General features: G+C 52.4%; 11 protein-coding genes across 11 annotated transcripts; 6 read left to right on the forward strand and 5 right to left on the reverse strand.

Moving 5' to 3' along the window:
* Positions 1–86: 86 nt before the first annotated feature.
* Positions 87–958, reverse strand: CC1G_15114 (hypothetical protein; the record flags this gene model as incomplete). The annotated part of the gene is made up of 4 exons (XM_002910427.1): positions 87–377; positions 446–496; positions 551–754; positions 800–958. 4 exons carry the CDS (start codon positions 956–958, stop codon positions 87–89), a joined length of 705 nt encoding a protein of 234 aa, XP_002910473.1.
* Positions 959–1,023: 65 nt separating this feature from the next.
* On the reverse strand, positions 1,024–1,891 carry CC1G_15115 (hypothetical protein; the record flags this gene model as incomplete). The annotated part of the gene is made up of 2 exons (XM_002910428.1): positions 1,024–1,620; positions 1,679–1,891. 2 exons carry the CDS (start codon positions 1,889–1,891, stop codon positions 1,024–1,026), a joined length of 810 nt encoding a protein of 269 aa, XP_002910474.1.
* Positions 1,892–2,232: 341 nt separating this feature from the next.
* On the reverse strand, positions 2,233–5,634 carry CC1G_15116 (hypothetical protein; the record flags this gene model as incomplete). Its single annotated transcript, XM_002910429.1, has 9 exons — positions 2,233–2,268; positions 2,334–3,009; positions 3,061–3,172; positions 3,581–4,124; positions 4,183–4,333; positions 4,404–4,582; positions 4,632–4,825; positions 4,865–5,006; positions 5,383–5,634. 9 exons carry the CDS (start codon positions 5,632–5,634, stop codon positions 2,233–2,235), a joined length of 2,286 nt encoding a protein of 761 aa, XP_002910475.1.
* Positions 5,635–5,836: 202 nt separating this feature from the next.
* Positions 5,837–8,283, forward strand: CC1G_12696 (Thr rich extensin; the record flags this gene model as incomplete). Its single annotated transcript, XM_001831942.1, has 4 exons — positions 5,837–6,034; positions 6,086–6,681; positions 6,734–7,149; positions 7,202–8,283. 4 exons carry the CDS (start codon positions 5,837–5,839, stop codon positions 8,281–8,283), a joined length of 2,292 nt encoding a protein of 763 aa, XP_001831994.1.
* A 127-nt stretch (positions 8,284–8,410) lies between these two features.
* Positions 8,411–11,082, reverse strand: CC1G_12697 (hypothetical protein; the record flags this gene model as incomplete). Its single annotated transcript, XM_001831943.1, has 3 exons — positions 8,411–10,332; positions 10,387–10,852; positions 10,918–11,082. The coding sequence occupies 3 exons, from the start codon at positions 11,080–11,082 to the stop codon at positions 8,411–8,413; spliced, it is 2,553 nt and encodes an 850-aa protein (XP_001831995.1).
* A 268-nt stretch (positions 11,083–11,350) lies between these two features.
* On the forward strand, positions 11,351–12,225 carry CC1G_12698 (hypothetical protein; the record flags this gene model as incomplete). Its single annotated transcript, XM_001831944.2, has 2 exons — positions 11,351–11,582; positions 11,639–12,225. The coding sequence occupies 2 exons, from the start codon at positions 11,351–11,353 to the stop codon at positions 12,223–12,225; spliced, it is 819 nt and encodes a 272-aa protein (XP_001831996.2).
* A 364-nt stretch (positions 12,226–12,589) lies between these two features.
* On the forward strand, positions 12,590–12,841 carry CC1G_15117 (hypothetical protein; the record flags this gene model as incomplete). The annotated part of the gene is made up of 1 exon (XM_002910430.1): positions 12,590–12,841. One exon carries the CDS (start codon positions 12,590–12,592, stop codon positions 12,839–12,841), a length of 252 nt encoding a protein of 83 aa, XP_002910476.1.
* Positions 12,842–12,955: 114 nt separating this feature from the next.
* On the forward strand, positions 12,956–13,435 carry CC1G_12699 (other/FunK1 protein kinase; the record flags this gene model as incomplete). The annotated part of the gene is made up of 1 exon (XM_001831945.2): positions 12,956–13,435. The coding sequence occupies one exon, from the start codon at positions 12,956–12,958 to the stop codon at positions 13,433–13,435; it is 480 nt and encodes a 159-aa protein (XP_001831997.2).
* Positions 13,436–14,659: 1,224 nt separating this feature from the next.
* Positions 14,660–17,104, forward strand: CC1G_12700 (protein kinase subdomain-containing protein PKL; the record flags this gene model as incomplete). Its single annotated transcript, XM_002910431.1, has 6 exons — positions 14,660–15,115; positions 15,172–15,243; positions 15,294–15,377; positions 15,437–16,073; positions 16,131–16,297; positions 16,352–17,104. The coding sequence occupies 6 exons, from the start codon at positions 14,660–14,662 to the stop codon at positions 17,102–17,104; spliced, it is 2,169 nt and encodes a 722-aa protein (XP_002910477.1).
* Positions 17,105–21,132: 4,028 nt separating this feature from the next.
* CC1G_09358 (other/FunK1 protein kinase) lies at positions 21,133–22,498 on the forward strand (the record flags this gene model as incomplete). Its single annotated transcript, XM_001831948.1, has 3 exons — positions 21,133–21,172; positions 21,230–21,399; positions 21,452–22,498. The coding sequence occupies 3 exons, from the start codon at positions 21,133–21,135 to the stop codon at positions 22,496–22,498; spliced, it is 1,257 nt and encodes a 418-aa protein (XP_001832000.1).
* Positions 22,499–23,143: 645 nt separating this feature from the next.
* CC1G_09359 (hypothetical protein) lies at positions 23,144–23,911 on the reverse strand (the record flags this gene model as incomplete). The annotated part of the gene is made up of 1 exon (XM_001831949.2): positions 23,144–23,911. The coding sequence occupies one exon, from the start codon at positions 23,909–23,911 to the stop codon at positions 23,144–23,146; it is 768 nt and encodes a 255-aa protein (XP_001832001.2).
* Between the last annotated feature and the right edge of the window lie 1,312 nt (positions 23,912–25,223).

The raw sequence follows: 25,223 nt of genomic DNA on the forward strand, positions 1-25,223 counted from the left end.
TGAATTGAGGCGGGTGTTTGTCCGATCGAGCGGATGTAGCAGGTGGTATATTACAGAAAATTGAAGGGCATTAATGAGGACAGTAATTATTTAGCTAAATTCTCTCTCCGACGTGTCTGCGTAGCTTGTCTGTTCCCGATTTTGTACCAATCCAAATAAAGAGGGTACAAACAAATATCCGAAATGCGATTCACTGCCTCTTGTAATGCCGGAATGACTTGCTGAGCGGTGTGATCCAACATGTCTGCTGCGCCATCGGGGTAGCCAGCAAGGTCCTGGACGCAGAAAGTGAGAGCGTCGGCATAGTCCTCCATGTAGCCGACGGGCGGAACGCGTGACCGAAGGTAATTGCAGTACGACATCCAAGCCGACATTGCCTTGTCAAATCCCAAAAGCGCTGCGGGGGGGGGGGGGGGGGGGATTCTGCCTTTATCGTCGGGGCTACCGCTGAGTCGTCGTATGGTGTGCCGCTGGCAGCTGGGTCGGCGGCCACGTCCTAGCGGCCCGTTGAGCGCAAAAGGACTACTATTGACCACGAACCAACGCTCACCTTCCACCATGCTAAAGGCATTGCCTCGTGAAATGCTTGAGAGTCCATCACCCAGCCCTCCGCCCGGGAAAAGTCTGGCATCCGCCCTTGTTCCACTTCATCAAACATTACGTCCCAATCTTCGATCAGCTTCGCTGTGAACCTGCCGATGGAAAGCCCTGCATGGAACATCCGTGATAACCCCACGAAATGAAGCGCTTGCAGCTTCGAAGCGTCAGTGTGGTGTCTTGAAATCCCGGCCAGACTTACAAACTCTTCGGTGAATTGCGTCCGACAGGCTTTCCACAGTCGGCCAGTCTCATCGCGGGCAAACGCGGTGAATGCCAGCTGGAGGCGGACGGAAAGAAATTCATGGAAAGATTCCCATTCATCGGGAGACAGCGTGGCATAGGATAACGGTTTAGGCATGAGGTGATACAAAAATTTACAATGTAGCGTTCGAAACACGCGGTTGTGGGTAAGGCATGAATCAGTCAGGGGCGGGTCACGTGCTTTCGTTGATTTGCCCACGCCAAGATATCCTCCAACACCGCCTTGCTCAGGCCCTGCTCACTCAAGCCCTGCAATCGGGCCTCGTGGCGACGGCGGTCATCCTCAATCCGGGATTTCACCAGCAAAGCCTTCCAGCGACAATACAAGTTGACCGCTTTGGCGATCTCGCGGGCGGTGATTTGCGTATCTTTCTTCACCAAGCTTGCACATTGCTCGATTGATTCAGCGCAAGCGACCAGTTGCTTGTGGCTGAGGTCGGAGAGACGGTTGCTGGGAAGAGGGAGCGGATCGAGCGGGAGTAGGAAATGCCTTTGGTGACGAAACGTTCGGGCGATGAACGACACGTTGCTGGCGTCCCAGTTCTTGGATGGATCAAAGGGTCTCCACCAATTGCATTCGTAGTGTGCCAAAATGCGGTCGGGGACTCGGGCATGGGATGGCTTGCAGGCGGCAAGAATTTGCATCGGGTCACCCTGCTTGAGGACGGTGAGGAGGGTCACCAGCTCTCGATGGGCTTCTCCTGGATTAATCTTCGGGAAACGAGTTGCGGCGAATCCGAAAAGGGTGGTGTGCCAAACCTGCATCGTGTTTGACATTACGATGTAGAGGCGGGCGGACATACGAGTTTGTACTCACAATCTCTTCGTAGAAAATTTTAAGAAATTCCGCCCGTTGGTTCATGTCTAAATCGGCAAACATGTGAGCATAAGCAGTCCCTGCGGCGCGTTGTCGGGAGGATAGGTAATATAGAAATTGCTGCATGGTGGCGCTATCGTAGTTGTCTAAGTCGGCAAACATATCAGTGACGAGCTCAGGCGTGTTTCCTGGGGGACTGTACTTGTAGTCCATGATGGCTGTGAACAAACGTGTAATTACCCAACCTGGCAATGTGACAAGGGGTGATCGATTATGTAAAAGGCGGTCTCTCTTCTTGGGGCGGATCATAAAAAGGACTAAAAGCGGCGGCCGCCTGATAAGCAAGTTTCCGCCATGTGGCCGCGTGATACATTGCCACCGCACGCGCCCCCATGTCATTAGCCCTTAACGCTAAGGCATCCCAATGTTTTGCCTGGTTTTCCATATACCTCGCAGTCCATCCCGTCTCCGCCTTCACCAAGTCTACCTCCTCTTGCCACCTTTTCAAGCGAGACGTTGTTCTAAGCCAATTCAACCTGCATACTAGGCAAGGGTCAAGCGGCGCCAGAGGGTACAAAAATCGATACACACTTTCCAATAGAAATTCCGGATTTGAGCTGTGTCCTTGGTGCCTCCAACCCCAAATCCAACTCACGATTTGGCGACTTTGACCCGGCGCATTCGGTTGATAAACAGACTCTAATGGCTTGGCATCGCCTTTATTGAGTTTTTGATAGGTCTCCCGAATGGACACGTCATCGGTCAGCTGCCAGATCGCCCATTGAGCTTGATTGTAGATCCTCGTGCTCCTCTGAATTGCTTTCTCGGCGGAGGCTACTGCAGCATAACCGCGGGTTTTCTGCGCTTTATTCTGGGCGAGCTGGATGTTAGCCTTAAACAAGAATGACTTGTACCCGACTTGTGTCCGCAGGTTTGCAAGGGCTTCATCGGCTTGAGCTTTCCGCAACTCCAGCTCAGCGTCCTTGGCCTCCACAGGCATAATTTGGGATCCCGGCGGTTCAGATGATGGCATCAGTACCGCCAACTTCTCCAGCGGACCTTTGGGTACCGCCTCGAATGGATTCAAGTCCATGCCCGAGTGACCGCACGGTATGTGCTCACAGTCGCATGGCTCTCGAATTGGAGCGTGGAGGAACGCTGAGCGGGGATCTGCATCGTTGTGCTGAGATAAACGTGGGAATAGCTGGAGTCCTTTCTCGAGATGTTGGTCGTGCTTAGCTTTCAAGGCTGCCCGCTTCCTTTCGAGCTCTAGCCTTCGGTCATCTGTCGGAGTTGGGCCTAATTCCTTGGCGGCCGATAGGACATCCATCCTGTACATATATCAGTTGAGTAATTGTACGAGCTGAAACAAGCCTGCGCACTGTAACTCCTGAATCATCATGCCATCGTGGACCCAGGAAGTCAACCCTACGTGGCGACTTTGCTTGAGCTCGGTGGTTATCAAACTGGCCTCGATAGCTTTCCGAGACGGCGCTGCGGCAGGTCAGATTCGGTTAAAGCGACACAAGTCAGGACGAAGTCAGGACGTGCCTTTGTCAATTGTGGACATTAGAATGTCCATGGCATCGGGATGGTGCTTCTCCCGCTTCTTCTGAGCCTCCGCTAACTGATGATCCCATTGTTCCCGCTGTGCTGCTGAAGCTGAAGTCTTGAGCATATCCACGGCGTCCACCAACTCAGCCAAATTCTCGTAGGCTCTTTCGAGCGCTTTAGGAAGGGTCTTATCTGCAAATCGGTTAACTCGTGGCATTTGGATTACGACACAGGCGGCGGACCCGCCCTATGGATCGCATCGGACCCGCCCAAATAGCCGCTCCGAAATAAAGCCGCTTTGTATGCCGCCCCGATCTATTATTTGGCTGGGTCCGCCTGTAGACTTACAAAGATTTGTCATTTTCTTCCAGTTCAAGTCCATCATCTTGCTGTCTAGAACTTCCATGCGGTGCGCCTCGGTCATTGTACTTGTCATCGTCCCTGTCGAATTTAGCAGAGACCAATTAGGCTCCAAAATCTCCCCGTGATTCCAGCCGATCCCTTCGATGTAGAGGGGAGAAAACCGCGGCAGACATTTTTCTTGATGTCCATGGACATGGAATTGACCAATGGAGAACACCATGCGATCATACCATGGAAGCTTGATGTCTTTGTATGCCTTGATGCGTGCCGCCAGGTTTTTCCAATACTGACAGCAAATATCATAAATGAAGATTATCCGTGGTACCTTTGAAGAGACGACGGCCTTCAATCCTTCACATAGGGCGTAATCCATGTTCATTTGCCGTTCTCCTTTCTGGAAATCGACCACAGATGAAGGCACGAAGGCTCCATGCCTAGCGCAAGCCAGAGCGCCGATACCAGTGGCATCGTAACCCTTGTGCGCTTTGTTCTTATCGGCGACCGCTCTGTGCTCATTGCATGTTGAATGCTGGCCGACAAAAGCATTTAAATGTCTCCCCTCTAAGCTGCGATTATTGGACACTTACCTCTGTGTTCTCTGTAGCGGAAGCGAGGTGGTGCTTGTATGCTCTGCTCTCCACAAAATAACCTTCCCCTTGCTTGAGGAACAAATCTTGTCCTGCGCCCTTTTTACTTTGCCTGACGCAGACGAAGTTGCCGTCGGCCACAAATGACATGCTGTACTTCCATCTCCAGGAACGTGGGCATTGTCGGCAATGACTAACAATGAAGAAGAAGTCCCACTCACTGTTGTTTGTCCTTCTCCCAATTTTCCTCCAGATTGACGTCAGGTTGCGGACACGCCGCGCAGAACAGGGCCATGCTACCAGGCTTTGACGCGGCCTCCCTGGTCGTATAGCCAAAACGGATCAGTTCTTGCAAGTGACGGAATTGTCTGGCCGCTCGCAAGAGTTCACGATGACGATTCTTTGCTGCACTGTTAGCTCTATTCAAAGACCAAAATTCAGCCACTTACAGGGACAGTGTCGGGAAAATCTGGGTTGGTTAGCCGTCTGAGCTTACTGAAGTATTCTCCCGCCGAGGTGCAGCATTCAAGGACCGCGAGGTTGAAGTCCCGGAGGAGTTGGACAGTGAATACTGTTTCCACCGATTTAAAAGTGCTCGGGTACATCCCCGCCATCAGGTATTGTTCGTCTAGTGCAACCGCCCCTGGACATATGCAAGGATAAGCCACTAGGTGGTGCACACCGTTGACGTGAACAACAACAATCTCCTGGCCGCTGCCATGCTTTCCATGGTGTGGACTTGAACCAAATGTGAAGTCGGCGTAGTTATTCCAGTCGGATTTGGCTGACGCCAAATACTGATCGTTGGGGTGTGTGATTGGCGACTGATAAGGGACTAGAGGACAAGGCTTTCCTCCATGCCCCAGGAAGATGCACACTCCCAGCTTCCACAGCCAGGAAGGCTCATAGAAGTCCCCTGTCCATATTTCGACGCGATGAAAAGGGTGGTGGACAGAATGCATTTCCCGGCAACAATCCGAGCACAGATTTGGAGTACCGAAGCAAGATATGCACCGCCATAGGGCGTCCTGTGTACCACAGACGGCGCAACGTCGATCGTCTGCCGGGATGGTAGAGTTGTATAAGTGTTTCAAGTAGACGTTTATCCGCGGTTCCCATTGGAGCATATAATCATAGTTGCTCTTCCCCCATCAGCTGCGTTGGTGGTCTGGATATGACTGATATCAACAAAGTACGTACATTTTCAACGACAGGTTCTTGCGGATTAACCCATCCACTACCAAAGGGATTGGCTGGATCAGAGGGTTGATCCTGCTCGTAGTATAGCTCTTCAACTCGGCGGCGTTTGCCTGCAGGAGTCGGTATACCGATTGTTGGTTTGGGGGGGAGCGGAGCCAGTTGGTACTTGGTTCCTTTGCTTGTATAGACTTCCACGAGCCTTCCTCCAATCGGTCCATCCTTAATGACTGACTTCTTAGTCCGCTTTGTCATCTTTGAGGGTGGAGAGATGCTGAGACGACGAATGTTGGAACACTTACCGCCCCTGATTATCGATGTTTGTGTAGGCCCGACCCGATCATTGATTTCCCCTTATGGATTGTCTGGCCAGCGGGGGTTCGTGGCGGACCTTGGTGGTATAAGTTCCCGACTCTCCTGACGTGGCGTTCTACCCCACCACCGTTCACTCATTGACATGGCACCTGGGAAGCAACCTGTACGCACATGGACGGAAGACCAGCTCAAGGTCCTCAACAACGCCAAGAGGGAATTTCACACCGCCGACAATGTCAAGCGGCAGGCCGTCGCCGATGCCGCCGCAACAGAAATCCAAGCCGCGTTGGAGGGGGCAGGTGAGCGGTTCGACAGCAAGGCTAGTCAGGCTCTGTTTACTGTAGGTGCTCATCTTTTTGTCGTCAAGGACATTGTTCTGACTAGGCTATAGGCGGTCCGTGGATGGTTGAAGGCGCGGTGTAAAGCAAAGCGGAAGGCGGATGCTATTACCTGGAAGGGTGTAAAGGCGCGCAACGTGTTCATTCGCCACAACCGCCGCTCTATTAAGGAAACACAGAAAGCCTTGTACGAGAAGGCTACTGGTGATATATTTCCTTACGCCGTGGATACATTCGTTGATACACCCTTGCCCGCCTTGGACGAACAGGACATGGCTTTCTTGGAGGAGAATGGAATGAGCCCCGATGACCCTGAACTCGACGCGGCGCTCGGCATGGACGACGATGAAGATGAAACAGATGAGGAAATCACTTCGTCGGATGACGACAGTGACAACGACGAAGACAACAGCCACGGCTCCGCCAAGAAGACCAAGAGCGGTGCTACGTCAACTAGAAACCGTGGCGGTAAGAAGACCAAAGCCTCAGAGCCAACTCCATTCCAGAAGCGCAGCAACCAAGTCTTTTCGTACTTTCAAGATGCTGTGTCGCTCCTTTGGAAGAAGCTGCCCGCCGAGGAAAAGCGACGGTACCGCCTTCGGGCATTTATCAACAAACAGCGGGGTCCGACTGTCGAGGAACAGGCAGAGTGAGTCATTGTTGACTGAGCAACATGGGCACCTGAGCTAATGCATAACTAGAATGGCTGACAAGGAGCTTCCGGCGTGGTTAGAAGGAGTCGCAGCGCAGGGGCAACAGAAATACAATGTCCGCATGGTGTTCACTCTGGTATTTCTGGACAGGAACGGCGTCATGAATATCTGGACCTCCGATTACAACAGCAACATTGGAGGAACCAATTTCACTGACATCCACCCGAGACTGTTTGAAGACAGTGGCCTCAACGCCGCCTTTGGTGCTTGGGGCCGCAGGGAGTTCCGACAGGACAATGCCCCCATCAAAATTATCTCCAAGCGACAAGGAGCTCATGCTCTTATAAACCTGCCCTCAGGATCGGATGGTGCGCGCTTGGTCGACCCTACCAAGCCTCCGATACCTCCCGTGGCAAAGCCATGGTTGATGGACTTGCTGAGGTCGTACTTCACTCATAAGTATGGTGCGTACAATTTTCAGGAATACACGAGAGTCTTCCTTAAAATTTCACTTAGTCGAAGCTTGCAATGCCAAAGAACGCGTGAAATGTCCATGGGCGGATATTGAGAAGGGGCCGTCCCGCTTCTTCGACAGCGACATCCTCCCCACCGACTATCAGGCAATGATTAGGGAGCCCTCAAGGATGACGGTGGCCGAATTGAAAGCGGTGCTGGGTTATCTGTACACCCGGCAGGAAAGTGGGATCCAACCTCCCTTCCGCTTCGACTATTACATCGACAAGTCCAGCGGCACCGGCAATATGGTCAGGTCCCACCAGCTAAGTGGGCAAACCCCTGACCGCCAGCAGCCTATTCGTGCGCCTGTCGCCGGTCCCGTTATAAAGCCGGCCTCAACCCCCACCCCCGAACCCGCCGTTACCACCCCCAGGGTTAAGCCTGCTGCCACTAAACCGATGGTCAACACCGCCACGAAACCGGCCAACAGCCCCGCCCCCGATATCGACACCGCTTTCGAACCGCCTTTTGTACCCGCCGTTACCCCGCCCAGGATTAATCCTGCCACCAAACCCACAGTCAATACAGCAACGAAGCCGATCGTTAACCCTGCCACGTCACCCCCAGTTAACATGGCTACCAAACCCGCGATTCCCACCTCTACCAAACCAACTGCCACCCCCATTAGCAAGGCCACGCCCGCCCCATTGACGCCCATCACCCCATCGGCAACCTTGCCCGACATCGAGGAGGAGGCAGAGTTCGAGCAGCATGGTTCTACAGATGAGACCCTGCCTAGCGTTGCCCCATTTCTCGAACCACCCCTACCTCAACCACCCATACTTTCTGCACGTCCGAAACCGAGGCCGCGCCCCTCAGGGACACCCTGGACACCAGACAAACCCAGACGTTCGGCTGCAGAGCTGGTGAGAGCTCTTGGAGGATCGCCCTCAAAACTGCACATCCAACCTCCCACCCCCTCCGCCGGGCCATCTTCAACAAAGACAGTGGAACCGCCTTCAAAGAAACCTGCGCGGAAGCGCACGAGGGAAGGCATTGAACTGTTGCCTTTGCCGACGGAAGGTGTAACTACTAGATCCCGCGGTGGCCTTAACCGCAGGCAAACCAGGAGCATGAAATAGATAGTCGGCAGGTAGTTTCCATTCACGTAGTCTCCCTCTATCCGTACAATATTACAGTCAGAGAGTATTACTTTTATATTCGAAAAATAAGAAAATACAGTGGTGTCCGATTACTATGCGAATGTATCTAACTCTTTTTTGGTCGCTTAGACCGCCGGGTTCCAATGGCCGCCGCACCTTCTGGATTGACCTGGACTTTGGTGGCCTTCCGCCGAGCACCCACCACCAAGTCCTCAGGATCGTCTGGAGGGGGGGACAACGGTGAGTCAGGGGCTACATCATCAGGAGCCGGAGACGGTCCTTCAGACCCGGCGCTATCAGGAGGAATAAAGAGTGGCGCTGGCGGCGATCGAAGGGCGGTGGCGGCTGCCACTGAGGCGGACGGCGGGGCGGTGAATGTAGAGGCGGGGCGGTCAATCGGGGCGGCATCCGTGATATTGAGGCGGGTCGGGTGCAGTGTTTGGTCGGGGATGGGACTCGTCGCTCGGTCGGTGAAATCGGTTTGAAGCGGGGCGGGAAGCGGACTCGTCGCTCGACTCACCACCTGCGGAGGCGCTGCGGCTGGAATTTCTCCTGCAGGACTTGTCCCTCTGTCGACCAAAGTGCGACTGTCGCTGCATCGTGGAGCCCCTCCTAACCTGTCAAGTACCGCCTCAAGGGTACTCTGGTTGACCGATGTCGTAAGGCGATCCCAAATCTCGTCGCTGTCGCCCTGTAACCCTTGGCACCGCTCGCCCAGCGCTTCCAACTGCCGTTCGGCATCCGCCATCCTGCCCAGGAGTTCCCGGACGTTTCCTTCCACAACGTAAAGACCTTTGAGGTCCCTCTTGACTTCTTGCTGAAGATTCTCTGCCTCGCGCGATGCCTTGGAGCATGTCGTAACCGCGTGCTCGACTTTTCTGTCGAGATCCGACACCCGTTGGTTGACCGAATTGTTGGCCGCACTATCCACTTTATTGGTGAGTTCCACCATCCTCTCCTCAATGCCTTCCATCCGCGCCTCATACGCCTTCATCCGCTCCTCCCAGGTCCGAACCAATGCCAGTGCGCTGTCAGTTGTTTTTTCAAGTCTGGCCTCGCGTTCGTTGAAGTCCTTCTCCAGAAATGCGATCTTCCGGTGCAGCTCATCGAATTCACCGCGACGAACAGTGGGGGTACGAGTTGTCTCTTCCAACCTGTTCACGGCGGCAGTCAGACCGCGAACGCGCGACTCCGCCTGGTTCATCCGACCTTCGAAGGCGTCTTGCTTCGATGTACAGTTCACTAAGTCAGCCACAATATTGCCGGTGGGCAACTCTGTGTGATAGGCGGGGATTACCGTGGAGTCGGTGGGCGGCGCAATTGACAGCGGTTTGCTGAAAACCATGGGTTGGGCGTTTGTCGGGTGATACAGCGGGCCCAGTTCTTTCGTCCCGGCGTAGACAATCTGCGCGTCCACGGTCGATGGACCAGGCGGCATTGCCGAGACGTACAGAGGATCCAGAGGTGTGGTGGCCTTGGACCCCTTGCCCATCCGTTTCGCGATAGGCTTGGCCTTCACCCCCGCTTTTGAACTGTCGTGCTCGGAGGCGGGCACGGACTTTGCGTGGTCCATGCGCGGTTTCTTGGCGGCGGGGGTATTCTCTGAATCGGCGGCGGCGGCAGGGCTGTTGCTGTCGACGTCGGAGTCCTCAATGTAAGCGGCGCTCTTGCGCTTGGAGGACTTCTTGACGGTCGATACTTCTTGGTTGCTTTGCGGCGGTTGGAGGGCGGGGTCGTCGGGGGCTACTGCGCTCTTACGCTGGCGACCGCGCTTCAGAGCAACGGCTAGGGCTTTGATGGCGTCACCGTTGAGAAGCCTTTCGCATTTTTTCTTGCCGTTAGCGCAACGAGGACAACTTCCACTGCCGGGAGGTGTACAGGGCGGTTCGAGATTGCTTTGGTCGAATTTCTTGCCTAGAGCTTTCGAATGTTCGGCGAGAGCCTTGGCTTTCAAACATCGGTCGCAGAGAACGAAGGCGGCGCGAGTTCCTGAACCAGATCCTCCACCAGGAGCACCCGAAGTAGTGGCTGCGAAAGGATTGCATTATGCTTAACGTACCATTAGGTCTGAACGAAACATACCTCGTTTGCGCGGGGACCGCCTGATAGCCATGGGGCTCCGGTTGTGCACCTCCTTGTCCTTGTCCTCGTCCTCCTCGTCCTCCTCCTCCTCCTCGTCCCCTGCTTCGCCGTTTGCTTCGCGGTCGGCAGTACCACCACCCTCGTTCTCCTTTTCCTTTCCTTTCCCTGTGGAGGTTCCCTTGTCGTTGGCCATTCCCGATTGGTGGGCAGGTGGATCCGAAGAAAGTGGAGGGATCTGCCATTGGGCGATAAAGTCGAGGGTTTGGTCGATATACGCGTGGGGGTGGTGCTCGTCAAATGGGTCAAGGTATAAGGATTCGTCTGGTTTGACGTCCTTCAAGAAGGATAGGTCGAGCGGGGTGCCGGGATGGAGCAGTCCGGGTTTGGCACGAATCTGGTCGAAGAGCGCTTTGATGGGGTGACCGGCATAGAGGGGACACGTCGATGGGATTTTATTACATATCTTCTATTAACGTTATTTTCCTTCCAGTCAGTCAACATAATCCTTGGACTAGCAGCTACATTACGCACCACAAGACCCATAACCGCCCGCCGCACCTTGTGCGGCCAGTCTTCATCCTGAGGCAAATGCTGGTGATTATTGAGGATTGTTCGAAGTCGTTGAAGGGCGGGTTTGAAGATTTTACGCAATTCTTCATTGCTGAACGCAGATAAGGACTGGGTACTAGTCGCCATTGCAGTATGACAGAGTAGTGTTGTTGCAGGTTGTGGACAAATTGTGCGAGTTGTCTCCGCGCGCGATTGATGACGGTCACGTGATCGGCGGATAAAGCCGACTGATTTTTAGCCCGCCGCGGTTGTTGAACCCCGCCTGTTCATCGATATCGATCAAGAGAACTAGCACTATGGACGGCACTAATCGCACGGCTGGTAAGTTTGTCAAACCATTACCTTATGATTTGCTCGTGTATACAAGGCATAACTCGACCCAGATGATTCCGAGATGCTCGCCGCCGGAAGCAGCGCGATGGAGGTGGAGGTCCCTGATGACCTCCGCTTTGTCCCATTCGATTATGACATCGACGAAGGAACTACCCTACTACAGGAGGAGGGCGGCGAGGAGGTTTGGAGAACATTCAGCACCCAAGAAGCCGAGGGTCCCCCTCCCTCTCAGTCGTCAGCTTCAGTCCCCGCCCAGCATGTCAAAGGAGCGGACGGTACCGCCCAACCTGAAGGTAAGCATCTTTGGGGCGGAAGGCTACGTAGAATCGTCTTACATTTTTTCCCTTAGGCACGGGAACTCTGAAGGCCGATAAGGGGAAGCAGAGAGAAGGATGGGCTCCATTCGCCGATGAGGCGGCCGCCATCGCTTGGTTTTCCACCCTACCAGAGGACAATGCCGCTTCCCTCATGCGCGCCTACCTTGCCAACACCGTTGCGATGTCCGGGCCGCCTCATCGGGAGGCATTTCCAAAAGACAGCAAATTCCCTTTGGCCACCGCGCTCAAGTCCGCCCGCGAGGCATCGGCGCAGCAATCGGGTGCCAGCGCGAATAAGGAGATGGAGGAAATACTCAAAGGTGTCGTCGATTCGATGCCCGAGAATATCCGCCAGGAGATCCTCTCTGATGATTCTGAGTTAATCTGGAACATTCCGAGCCTCGAAAGCGCAGGCATGTCGGCCGATCTCATCGACGCTCAGCTGAACTACATGTCATCGTGGTTGGCCACTCTCGTAAACCACTATATGCACAATTGCGAGGTCCACGAGAGACTGGAGAATCACCTGAGGGCGGTGAAAGCAGCCTTGGTGCTCAGGGAACAGAGCACGGCTCTTTCCGACTCCCTCAAAGGCCTATGCAACATGTATGATAGTTAGACGACGCCTTTGCTCCCTTTTGTTCATTTGGCACATTCATATTACATTGGATTTGTTCCTACCATAAGATTGCTGGAAATGATATATCGGCGGCGACTTCCCGACGTATATCGTTTTGGTGGCGGGTTTGAAGGCGGGATGGCTAAGCGGCGGTTTGGGTCGTGGTGCTCTGGCCATTCGGTTATGGTGGGGGCCCCGACAGCGCAGCCAAGGGGTGATGGTTAGGTGCTAGCCGAGAGCTCACCCATTGGTGATGGCCGTCCGGCATAGGCAGAGCTCTCGCCGTTGAGCCATTGGGTGATGGGAATGATCCGCGACGTGGCACCATTACTTATGGGTGATGTTATGTAATGGGGTGTACTTCATGCCTTGCGAGATGCACATGGGAGAACACATGTTCCCCCTCGTGCTCGTAAACGGAAAGCTCAAGCAACACCCCGATAAACCCCTCGTTTACGGCTACCAGCACGATCTAGAGGGTATCTGGTGGATCATTCTCTGGTTTGCCACCATGCGGATCGACCAAGACCTCTGCCGTGAATTCGGTGACTTGCACTTCCAGCAGCCGATCGACCGGGGCTGTATCAGTCGACGTTGGACACTCTTGACGAGTTGACGGGGTCTGGAGGCGAATCCATCACTCGTTGATGCCCTACCATCCGAGCTCATCGACTCTGGCTTCCTCCAAATCCTGGGACTTCTGAGATACCAGATCCACGGAGAATACATGATGCGCAACGCGGAAGGGAAGCAGGAGGACATCGGGACTTACTCATTCATCATCAGCCCGTCATTCACTCACTTCTTCGAACAGCTTGATGAGTCCCGCGCTATGTGGGAGGACCTGAAGCTTTCCACCACCACCGAACTACGACACCAACACGAACGCGAAGTGGTGAGACAAGTGTACCGCCGCCGACCAAAGCGAAAGGTGGATGAGGACACCGGAATCGAGCGAAAGGGAATGGATGGGAGGGGGAGGAAGGATGAGCAAGGCCCTCCGACGAAGAGGGCCCGCTTTACTGCCCCTGTCGCGGAAGTCGAAGCCCCGGTTCGAAGATCAGGACCGGTGACTAGAGCGATGACCCGTGCAGCCCAAAACACCGGTCCCACCACGAGAGCCGCTGCTCGCCGCATGCGCGAGGCTGCAGCATCGAAGAATCAAACGGCTACCGCCACCGCCACTAAGACCCGAAAATCCCGCCGTTAACGCCCGTTTCTTCTTTCTTGATTTCCAGTAGCGCTTGCAATACCTTATTCACTCGCATCTCCTATCCCATAGACTTCATACCAATATCTATTATTGTTCCTGTTTAACTTCACTTACCGACTCGATTTTGTCGTCGTGCGTTCTGATTTTACCAATGTTTCATTGTGCCAAGCAGAGCATTCCGTCCAATAGCACCAATTTTTATCCCTACGTCAAGGATCAGTATGATAAGGAGTGACAGTTGCACGACGGTCGTCATCAGGTCGTGGATTGTGGATGAGACTGACCTAAATGCCGGACTCCCTCAATTTGGATCGTAAGCGAAGGGAACGAGCAATGAGGGCGAAACCACCAAAAGAAACAAGCCAAACGGCGAGACGTAGAGCGCTCGTACCGAAGACACATACATCTTTAAGTTTGATAAAGCGTGATAGATTTACGCCATTACGAACATACCAAAAAGGGCACCAATCCCAACGACCTCGCACCCGCAGCCCCGGGTCACCCACAAACGCAACACCAAGTGGATCGCGAATGCAAAGAGGGGGTGATTATTGAAGGGGAAGATGTTGCTCTTGTTGGCGAGGGGGTTGAAGTCGCGCGAGTAGTACGAAGTTGGGGAGCTCATTAGCGGTAACGATGGCGGCTACTCCACGACAGAGTTATTCAGGAACCCTCCACCATCCTGGTCATACAATACCCGAACCCACATTGGGGATCGTCCCAGAGATACGCTGCTCGACTGCCCCGAGGTGCAGAGTTTGAGGTTCGATCCCAACACGTGCCTGAGTACCTTGATTCAAGGATATCGATCTGGAAAACGATCCACCTTTGGGTATCGAACTGCCATGGACGCTTCACTATGCAAGGCCGTGGTACTTTCGGAGGACGCATAGTAGGCAGTGGATGGCTCATCGGACGGACCTTATTAGTGTGCATTCCTTCAAGGATATCTATCCTGAAGACCGGCCTCTCTTGGGCGTCGAGCTGCGCGTCGACACTTCACGGTTGCACTCATGGCATCTGATGTGAAAAGCCACTCCGTCTGAGTCGGGCTCACGTGTGCCACGCGATCACATGGTCTGGCGCGAGTCGTGGGAAATGACCTATGCGCCCGAGGCGTGGAATTACGGCCATCGCATCTTGTCTTTGAACCACAACCATCTCTCCGATATTAAATCCCACTTTCATCCTCTTTTATCTTGCTTCCGAACGCTAACCGCCATGGACGCTGAAATTTCGACGTGTTCAGTTGGGAAATTCTTCGAAAACCATCTTCCGACCCAGGGAGTCCCGTTCGACGCTGTAGTTGATGACCTCAAAAAGCAAAAGACACTCGTTTCTCGAGGCCAGTCTTTGGAACAGAAACCGTCCTCATCCACACAGAGGCCACTGTTTCCTCAGACTTTCAAGTCTCTCAAATCTCTGTTCCGATCTCGTACCACCAGCACCACCCGCGTCGTGAAGACGCTGCAGACGATCGGCAATGCTGTTCGTAAAGCACTCGGGAGGGCCACAGACTGCGAGATCAACGACTACTCCCTCAGAGTGGAGGATAGCGTCGGAGATCACGCTCGAGGATGCCTAACCTCGAACCTGGAGGACGCATTACACCCCACCGAAGTTGTGGTTCCGATGACAGTCATTGCAGACGATGGCAATTACACATCATCTGAAGAGGTGCGTGTTTTCGCTGTCCTTATTTTGGATTAGTTATAGAAATTGACATCCATTAGGCGAAGGCAAAATTACTGTCCCGTGCCACTGAAATCATGAATGAAGACGCACGTCGAAGGTTTTGTTTCGGGGTATGTAGCTTCTCCTCGAAATCTGGCTCCATCGGCTGATTCAGTTCCAGGTCACTTGTGAACGGTCTGAGGTCACTCTCTGGCGCTTTGCCAGGTCTATTGTCGTCAAGTCCACGCCTTTTGACATGACCGAGGTGCGCTTCCCATTTTGCGCGCGTTTTCGAGATTTGCACTGATACACCGCGCACTTCAGCAACCAGACCTTTTGCTTCATCTTTTCGTCGCTCTGTTCACAGCCTCACTACACCAGCTCGGATATGACCCATTGGTAACCCTGCTCCCCGATCGCAACTACGTCTACCAGATCCCGTCTGATAGTTCCACAACGCCACTCTACTTTAAAACGGTCCATCCGATCTGGGACGTCAAACCGACCTGCCTTTCTGGACGCCGCACGCGTATCTGGGAAGTCGAGCAGGTCCTCTCACAGTCCGACCCGACTCGAGTTCCAGGCACACCTAACCGAGCTTTGAAGGACGTCTTCCTGAATTCGGACACGAGGACCGAATCCGACATCCAGGAAGAACTGTTCGCTGATATAGCGATGTTTGGCCAGGACGAAAATTGGCGTTCTCGACCTCTCTTGAAAGATTTCGTCCAAGCCGACCTGGAAGCGCTGGCGGAAGCGTTAAAGGGCGACCAATATAAACACTACTTTTCGTGCATAGTCGCCAAGCACGTCGGGGAAGGCGACGTGCCTGGCCTGGACAGTCCAACGGCCCCTCCGCCGAAGCGCCGTTGTCTCTTCCTGTACGAGCGTGTCTGCACGGCACTGAACAACATCCCCACACTTGGTGAAGCGGTCGATGTCCTCAAAGCAGCTATCATCCGTACGTGATTTATGGGTTTTCTCTCCCTAACCCGTGGTCCTGACGCTATATCCTTAGCTTTGCGCCTGATGTTCTGCGCAGGCTGGGTTCATCGAGACATCAGTCCGGGCAACATCCTAGCGTATCGAGAATCGCCTACCTCACCATGGGCAGTGAAGTTATCGGACCTCGAGCATGCGAAGAGGTTCCCTGACCCACAAGCAAATACAAAGGATCCAATTACAGTAAGTCACGCATATTCTCTCTCCGAATTTGTGGCCAACTGCCAGTATTCACAGGGAACCCCTCCTTTCATTGCGTGCGAAATCCTTGACGGTCACCACTTCTTCCCGATCAGTATTAACCCCAAAAACATGGTTCCCCCTTATCGACCCGTTCCCGTTGTTCATACCTACCAGCATGACCTGGAGTCCATTTGGTGGATTCTCTTGTGGCTCGCGACCGCTCGTGTCAACCGGAAGCTTCCGCGAATTTTTGGACAGACATATTTCCAGCACAGAGTTGACCTGCAGTACGCCAGGTCGCGGTGTGGCTTGCTCATGCAAAGCCTCTCGACCGACCCACAGGTCAAGGAATCTCTCCCTCAGACACTGAGAACCTCATTCTACAAACGCCTCGACATCCTGCGCAATAACATTTACGTGACCTACGTGACTCGGACCATGGAACAGAAACATAACGACATCGAGTCTTTTTCGTGGATAATAAGCGAAGGCATGCGTCTCTTCTTCGATGCTGTGGCACGCTCCAGGGACAAGTGGGGGGGTGTGGAGCTTGTGGTTGACTCAGAGCGACGGGTATTCCCAGTAGCAGCACCTTTACTCCTTCCTGAATCACCCAAGGTCGAAGCTCCAAGGAAACGCAAAAATGTCGGACTAGAAGGCCGAGCACCAAAACGATTGCGGACAGGTCCGGGGCGCGACACGGATATGCCGACACGTACGACTGGGCCAATAACAAGATCGATGACACGGAACTCTGGACCAGTGACGAGGTCCGCAACTCGCCGTCTTCGCGAAGCTCGGAAGTAGAACCAGGGGCTCTCGACAAAGGCTCGTTAATAGAAGTGAATAATCCAATTCATGTGATGCTATACTAGGGTAGTCCGGACACCGTCACGTATTCCACGTTCCCGTCTTTGAGTGTAATTTACATCTGCCACGAATTTAATTTACTCACTGTCCCTGCTATAACTCGTCGGTCCACCGAGGCTGGAAGACTGCGCGTTTGCGCCACTCATCTTTGTCCTCGAACACTAGCAATGCACGTCTTAGTTTCAACGAGGCAGTGGATGGCAAAGAATATGGGATGGCTTTGATCACTTTTGCCACTCACACTACCAAAGAGGGTCAAACGATAGGCTTTTGACTCCAGGCATATGGGGAACGCTAACATTTTAACCCTGCCCCCGGGGAAACATCCATCTGTTCAAATGGGTCGAAGTATGCTAACGCTAACATGCTCTCATGATAACTCCCCGCGAATACTTTTTCAGTTAATCACCCTGTGTATATGGTGAAAATAGGCCTGAATATAGGCCTATGCATTGCAACCTAATAAGACTGCGACACAGTGTGCTGGAAAAGCTGTGCGTGGGTAAAATCTGCTAGATCGAAACAACGGACAATGATCTCTCATCAGTGCTCAACGCGTGGGTCCTAGACTGTCCACAGGTCGGGTCATGACCCTCTGACCCCAGGGTCGACCTGACCCAACCCTAGAGGGTCAGGGTCAAGGGTCGGTTGCTTGCTGACCCTGACCCAACTTGGGCAAAATCACACATGTCAGAAGCCGAATTGTATAGGAATCTCTTCTAGTATTGCATAGAGTAATTTGGATAATATAAGTACACTCTAAGTGTATGTTTTATCAGCATGAATGATGAAAATGGTCCTATAATCTTACTCAGAATAACTTTTTGACTGCTGGGCACCCCATCAATACCAGATATCTTGCTTATAGTTCAATCCAAATGACATAGCACTGGCCTAAACATGAAAAATAGATGAATAAAAACAGAAATAAGCATCAAAAAATTCAAAATCTAATTGACCTAAAAATTAGGGTCGACCCGGGGTCGACCCTAGGGTCAAGGGTCAGGGTCAGGGTCACTAGGTGCCGACCCGACCCTAGGGGGGTCAGGGTCAGGGTCAGGGAAAAAGTGCTGACCCTGACCCGACCCGACCCGTGGACAGTCTAGTGGGTCCTTTTCGTGTTCATTTTGAATGAGACGCCTCTTGACCTCTTTCCACTACCTTAGTGATTACTAGGACAGAGTACCTACCTACTGTCATTGACTCTCGCCTTATCCAAAGACGGTGCCATGACGGCGAATAACGCTGCCACCTACCCGAGCTCTGAGTACGTCCACCAACAACTTCCTTCTATTGGATCACTGACTAGATTTGTGACAGAACGCCCAAGCACACGCCACAGAAATGCGGCCCATCGACTGTCCCCGAGGACACCCCGCGCGAAGTACGGCCTCTTGCACCTGCAGAAGCAAACACGACCTTGATTCGCTATAACATTGGTTTGGCGATGAACGGAGAGATACTCGTTTGCGAGGTTGACATCTTCATCAATCATTATCTCCCCAAAGTCAGCAACGAGACACTTGAGTTGGTTCTGAAACGCCTAAAGAGGAGGTGTCATGAACAGGCGAAATCATGACATAGAATGGTGCTTATATACCACGGTCTGCCTGTCCACCTAAGCTGGACATGGGCGCCTTTTTGGCGCAGTGGTTAGTGTGACCGTCTAATCACGACATTATGTCCAGCTTCAACAGGTCGAGGGTTCAACTCCCGGGATGTACACATTTACTGGCCGGTTTGAGTCATGTGAGCTTAAGGTCATGTGACAATAAGAACCATGTGATAGGCGCAAATGTAATGGATCACCCGGGCACCTTCTGGGCCCTCATAGACCTGCAGGCATGACAGTTGTCCGCTGCCTGGAAAGGCCGGTATAGGGGATGCATCATTCTCGTCTTACGAGGACGTAAGCCAGAGAAGGGGGCTAATGTCATGAACAGGCGAAATCATGACATAGAATGGTGCTTATATACCACGGTCTGCCTGTCCACCTAAGCTGGACATGGGCGCCTTTTTGGCGCAGTGGTTAGTGTGACCGTCTAATCACGACAGGAGGAGAATTCTCGTACCTCGCGAAGACACTGGAGTCTCAGCCACTGCACCAGGAGAGTTGACATCGGGTGCCACTCCAGCCTCTCCACCACCTGAGCCGTATTCCCATGTCTTCAAGAAGTTCAACCCGCCTTGTACGCCCGGATATGATGGCGCGCTCGAGAAGGACATTTTCGCGCCCCTCACCTTTTTTGGCGAGGCGATTTGTGAAGCTCTCGAACGGGAGGCCGGGATCAAGCCCAATGGCTATGTCATTCGCATGTGCGGTGGCAATCCACTTCGGTCCCGAATCAATGGCTGCAACCACAAGATAGATGCGTGTATGACCAAGAATACTGACCAGCAGCTCCGCATTACCGACGTGGCCATCGCGTTCGAGTTCAAAGCAAAGCGGGCCAATCTAAAGGAGGTACGACCCCATATTCTGCACGCCGTCCGTGACACCGCAACTGACACGATAACGTCGGCAGAATCGGCTCCAGTTTATTTCACACATCAACCACGCAATGAACGACGATGCTCGCCGCACATTCGCTCTTGGGGTAAGCTCAACCACGGTTTTAAATGACTGCACTGCGCTGATATTATTTCTAGATAACGATTGAAGATGACCGTGTCTCCCTCTGGTACTGCTCCAGGTCTCATTCCATTACAAGCAAGATCCTTCAGCATGGTTGAGGTTCGTCTTACCTTTTGGTTTACGCCAATGATCATGCTGACACTAAACTGTCTTGCTAGCACGCGGATCTCTTTGTCAAGATTATAGTGATTTCCCTCTTTTGTGCCACGGATGAGCAGCTCGGATTCGACCCTCTCGTAGAGCTGACCAACGACTATAATTTCATCTACACATTCCCACCAAACAAGGATTGTCCCAAGGGCAGGCATTATCGCACCAAGCATTCCATCTTCGAGACCCGGGCGCTGAGTCTCGCTGGTCGCTCTACCCGTATCTGGCAGGTTGAGCTTGTGGACCCCACAAACAATTATCTCCAGGTTGCGGGTGCGGAAGACATGGTTTTGAAGGATGTGTCGCTGGATGAAGACACGCCTACAGAGGATGATATCCAAAAGAAATTATTCGCCGATATCAGGAAGCTAAGGGATGACACCAAGATTCCCTGGCGCGAGCACCCAATGGTGAAGGGATTTACGAAAGAACATAAAGGGTCCCTGGCAGACATGCTCGAAGGCGATGGGGAGCCATGGAAGCACTTCTTCTCTCGCATTATTGCCACTGCCATTGGCGCCAAAGGCTTACCTGTGGCGCCGGAGGTTTGGCGTGACAATACTATTTTCCCAATTTCGCCACTCGAAACCCTTGAAGTTAATCCATTTCAGACGATACGACCAACTTCAGGGATCCAACAAGTTTTCGATGGCGTCGAAACCGCCGAGAGGCCAAATCTTCCTGTCATCCCACGGAAGAAACGATGCTTTTATGTCTTTGGAGGAGTATAAGGCTGTCCACGAGTCAGCCCTACTTGCAAGTACTTGCAAGTAGACCCGTGGGAATACTTGTGAGTATCCTGACTCGCGGATCCGAGTCACCCGTGCCAAAATACTCATGCAAGTCCGAGTTTGGGATTTTGGCCCATGAGTACTTGTAAAAAGGCCTTAAACAAGGCTTTACGGCCCTCTAGTGCTGTATATCTGCTTTAAGTAGGGTCTATCCCATGAAAGGAACACTAAACAAAGGTACATTGATAGAGATATCACAGATTAAAAGCATACAAACCCTTGTGAGTATTTGACTTGTGGATCCGAGTCACTCGTGCCAAGAAACTTATGTGAGTCCAAGTTTGGCTTTTGGTACTGTGAGTACTTGCCTTGCGGCTCCGAGTCAACTCGCGAGTTGACTCATGGACAGCCTTAGAGGAGTATACACGCCGCTCTCCAGAATTCCGACCATGGGAGAAGCCATGGATATTTTGAAGCAGTGCCTTTCCGGTATGTCCTGTCCATTTCATGCGACACTCACAGAGCTGACAGTTCACTTGACTACAGTTCTCCGTCTGGTCTTTTGTGCGGGATGGGTGCACCGTGATCTCAGCGCGGGGAATATTCTTGCTTTGAGGGATGGGCCAAACAAGAAATGGCAAGTTAAACTATCGGACCTCGAGTATGCGAAGAGGTTTCCGAGCGACGACCATTGTGCAAGTCCTGTACCTAAGACAGTATGTCGTCAGAACGGTTACCAGAGAATACCAGATTGACTCTTATCTCTAGGGCACGCCATACTTCATGGCCATTGAAATCCAGCAAAGAAAACCACTTCTTCCTGCTGTATTCTCAACGAACACTACTCTTGCAGAGGATTCTGGGGAGGACGACGAATCGGAAGGGGAGGAAGAGGAAGAAAACACAAAGGCCAGCGCTCTCCAAAAGTTCCAGAGGCCCGTGAAACACAACTACCAGCACGATCTCGAGTCGATTTGGTGGTTGTTTGTGTGGCTGGGAAGTGCAAGAGTGAAGCGAGCACTTTCACGATTGTTTGCAAAGGGGTTATTCCAGGCTGGTGCTCCGACAGGAGTAAATATTCAAAACCCAGCCAATGCTCGTTTTGTCGCTTTCGTGAGTAACCTCGAACTCGACGAGAACTTCCCCCTATCCCTTCCCGAAGAAATGAAACCATCCTTCATCTCGGGTCTCGAGACCCTTCGGTGTGATCTCTATACTGCTTATACTCGGCGCAACGTAGAAGGGAGACAGGATGATCTGGAAACCTACTCCTACATCATGAGTAAGGCTTTTCATCGGTTTTTCCGAAAGATCGAGAAATCGAGGGACAAGTGGGAGGCGATTGAGTTAAAGGTCGACCAGGATGCTGGGGTGGAAGGACAAGGAGACGGGGAAGGCGACCCATCAAAGAAGCGAAAGACGATGGACGAAGAAGAACAAGAGGCAGAAGAGACGGATTTACAAGTCGGAGTCGTGAAGAAGCTCACCTTTGCTTCTGATACAGAGAAGGATGACGAAGAGAATGGCACGAATGAAGCAATCAAGCTCAAGGATGGCAGAAAGAAAGATTCCATCACTCTGAGCCCAGAAGAAGGGAACGCCGGAGATGGAACGAAGAAATCAGGCAAGGCAGGGGCTACAGCACGAGAGCATGTTGCCACCCCAGCCCAGACGCAGAGGGCGGCAGGTCCAACGACAAGGTCGATGACCCAGGCTGGTGGTACAGGGAAAGAGAAGCCAACTGCAAAAGCACATGGAGGAACGAAGAAAGGCAATGGGGATGGACCCAAACCGTCAAAGAGAGCTCGACGATAAAGTGTTGACGTGTTCAAGCATCGCGTCCGAGGCAATGCCACGACCTCCACACCCTCCACAGCGATTCTCTTTTCCTGACGATGTCTGTAAATTTCAAATATCATCCCTTGAAGGGATTTCTGTTGTACAGATATAGTCGCTAGGTCGACATAGACCGCTGCTGGCACAGGTTCTAATAATAAAATCTAAATTACCATGTAACTTGTCACGACTGAATTTTAAGAGTTAGAGCAACAGAGTGGAGGAAAGTAAGTACTAATAACTCGACATTCCGTGTCACTTTCTTCAAAGACTGTGTTGGGATTCGGTGGGATCTCCTACAGACATGTCACAGGCGCTATATTCAGACTCGCCAGCACCTCTCACCAAGTGGCATATCTTGCTCTGGCGCTGGTACATGCTTTGTAGCGGAGAGGCTGAGTGTCAAGTCTTCGAGACCCGATATCGTACCCAAGGAATGTGGTCAGCGTTGTTATCCGATCGAACGTGAAGGTTCTCAATATAACGGAAAGGACTCAGCGTACGGTTACGAAATTGGACGGATATCGAAACGCATGGATTCATTGGCCCTGTAGTACTAGTAAGCGGCAGTACCAGATACAACTTGAAGTTATCCTACTACGCCTCAATAGCCGCCCTATAATGCTAGAAGCCTACATGTTTCCCAGTCCGCTCGTTGAAATGAACGGAGTCGGGGGAAACAGCCAACACCGGCGTGATATATTCACCAACATGGTCATACGCAAATCCAACAACGCGAATCTGCTTCACGGGGTATTTCATCATGAACAGGACAAAGTCACTGGACGACAATCTCCCCGCCAGCTCAAGTGCCGTTCTCTCTAGCACCGTCAATACCGTCCTCGCCAGGTCCGAGGCCCACGTGACTGGAGTTTCTTCCCCTTCAATAGGTTGCCCATCACAGTCCAACGTTGGGGTCCAGTCATACGTACAACAGATGTCGGCCATCGTTAAGACTGTCTTCGGAAGCCAGACGTCCATCTCCGTTACGTACCCGCAATAGTCCACAACCAACTTTATGCTGTTCTGAGGGAGCGCGACGTGGGGTATGATGTCGCCCTCGACGCCGATCTCCATAGTTTCGGTCATTTCGTTGGAGGCGAGTATTGACAACATGGGTGCGCGGCTAGAAGGATCGTCGTAGAAGATCAGGTTTGCGAAGACACAGTTGTCTGGGCTGATTTTAAGGCTGCGGGGGAGCGTGTAGGCGTAGTCGAATGTGCTGTTCGGATCATCGAGGTAGTCGATAGCATAAGGGCAGTCTCGGCTGCTGAGGTCGACGAGGGTGTCCGCTGGTAAGTTGATGAGACCACGAGCGTAGGGCGAGTATTTACGGGACATGAGGATGGGACAGCGCTCCCCCATTTCTGTTACTGAAGGTAGCCAGGACATGATGATTGTTTCTTCGGATTTGATTCAAAGTCGAGTATGTGTTTGTCGTGTGCAGTTCTGGTATTTCAGGATGAACATGAACCTTGTTTTATACCTCACTGAAGGCGGCCAATGCGAGGAGTCGAAGACCTGCGCATTGACTGGAGCTGTGTTGCCATATCATCAGAAGTGCGCAGGAGGTCAACGAGCTTAGCGCGCGCCTATAGTAGAAAGTTGTTCCTTGTCGTTACGGCAACAGGCTAGGACCATTTGTACTCAATATTCTTGCAATCTTCTTTGTCTCGCACTGAAGGTAGATTAACTACGTAGGTCAAGGGGCCAAGGCATATCTACCTTCGGTATAAACAGAGAAAACCCTGCTTATCGTCACAGCAATACCGATGACCCAAGTGTCGCGACTAGACAGACCACGGCCCTTAATGACAGGACGAGCCTAATCACGACCACAACCATGGCACACCCGGACCTTCAACATCTTATCAGCGCCTCTATGACTTCTCGATTCTCGATGGACATTTCGGTAGCGCCAGGTAGGCAGAGCTACTACCTCCAGACAGGATCTAAAGTCCGCTCGTAGACGTTCTTCCTCCAGACCAGAATTCAAAAGGCGAGTACTTCCCGTTCCAAATGTGACGTCATCGATCATCCTTTACAGAGAGACGAGGACCCGCTAGTCCATCGACGGTCCTAGAGTGCTTTCTCGACCGACTCGCTGCGCTTAACGCCGACAGCGATATGTCCAGGCGCCTTCTATTGATTCTGATGGACTCTCCATTGACGAGGCTGGGACTTCGAATGGGCGGAGTAATTCCACTTTCGAGCGCTGCAAATATCCGAGTTAAGTTCATTTCTCTAGGGTTGCTCGTGGAGGGATAACGCTATACTGTAGTTAGCCTTTATGGCGATGTCAAGATGGCGGTGACGACGACTCTGAGCAGATCATGCGTTGAAGGATACCTCGACTTGCTACCATCCTGACATTAGCCCTCCGCGTTTTGGACTAGCACTCGGCATGTGGACAATTGCTGATACTTATGGGGATGCATGAGGTCACTGAGATCGTAGCGTGGTATCGAGATGGGGATAGAGAGGTCGGTATGTTGCTTTTCTCGGAGTAAGTCCTTTGAGGGCATTGCTGATCGTTCAGAATCATACATCTCGGTGTCATACATAGTCTGAGCCCTAAGTGACCAGGTGAAGGATGAGAGTATAAGTGACATTCTGTCAAGTGTAAGTCAGTGTCAGGCGGATGACACAAGATGACACATAACTACTGGTAAGACAGGAAGGTGAAGACGGTGAAGAGAGTGTA

Source organism: Coprinopsis cinerea (genome assembly GCF_000182895.1).
Source record: "Coprinopsis cinerea okayama7#130 chromosome 9 map unlocalized cont3.9, whole genome shotgun sequence".
In the NCBI taxonomy this organism is placed as follows: domain Eukaryota; kingdom Fungi; phylum Basidiomycota; class Agaricomycetes; order Agaricales; family Psathyrellaceae; genus Coprinopsis; species Coprinopsis cinerea.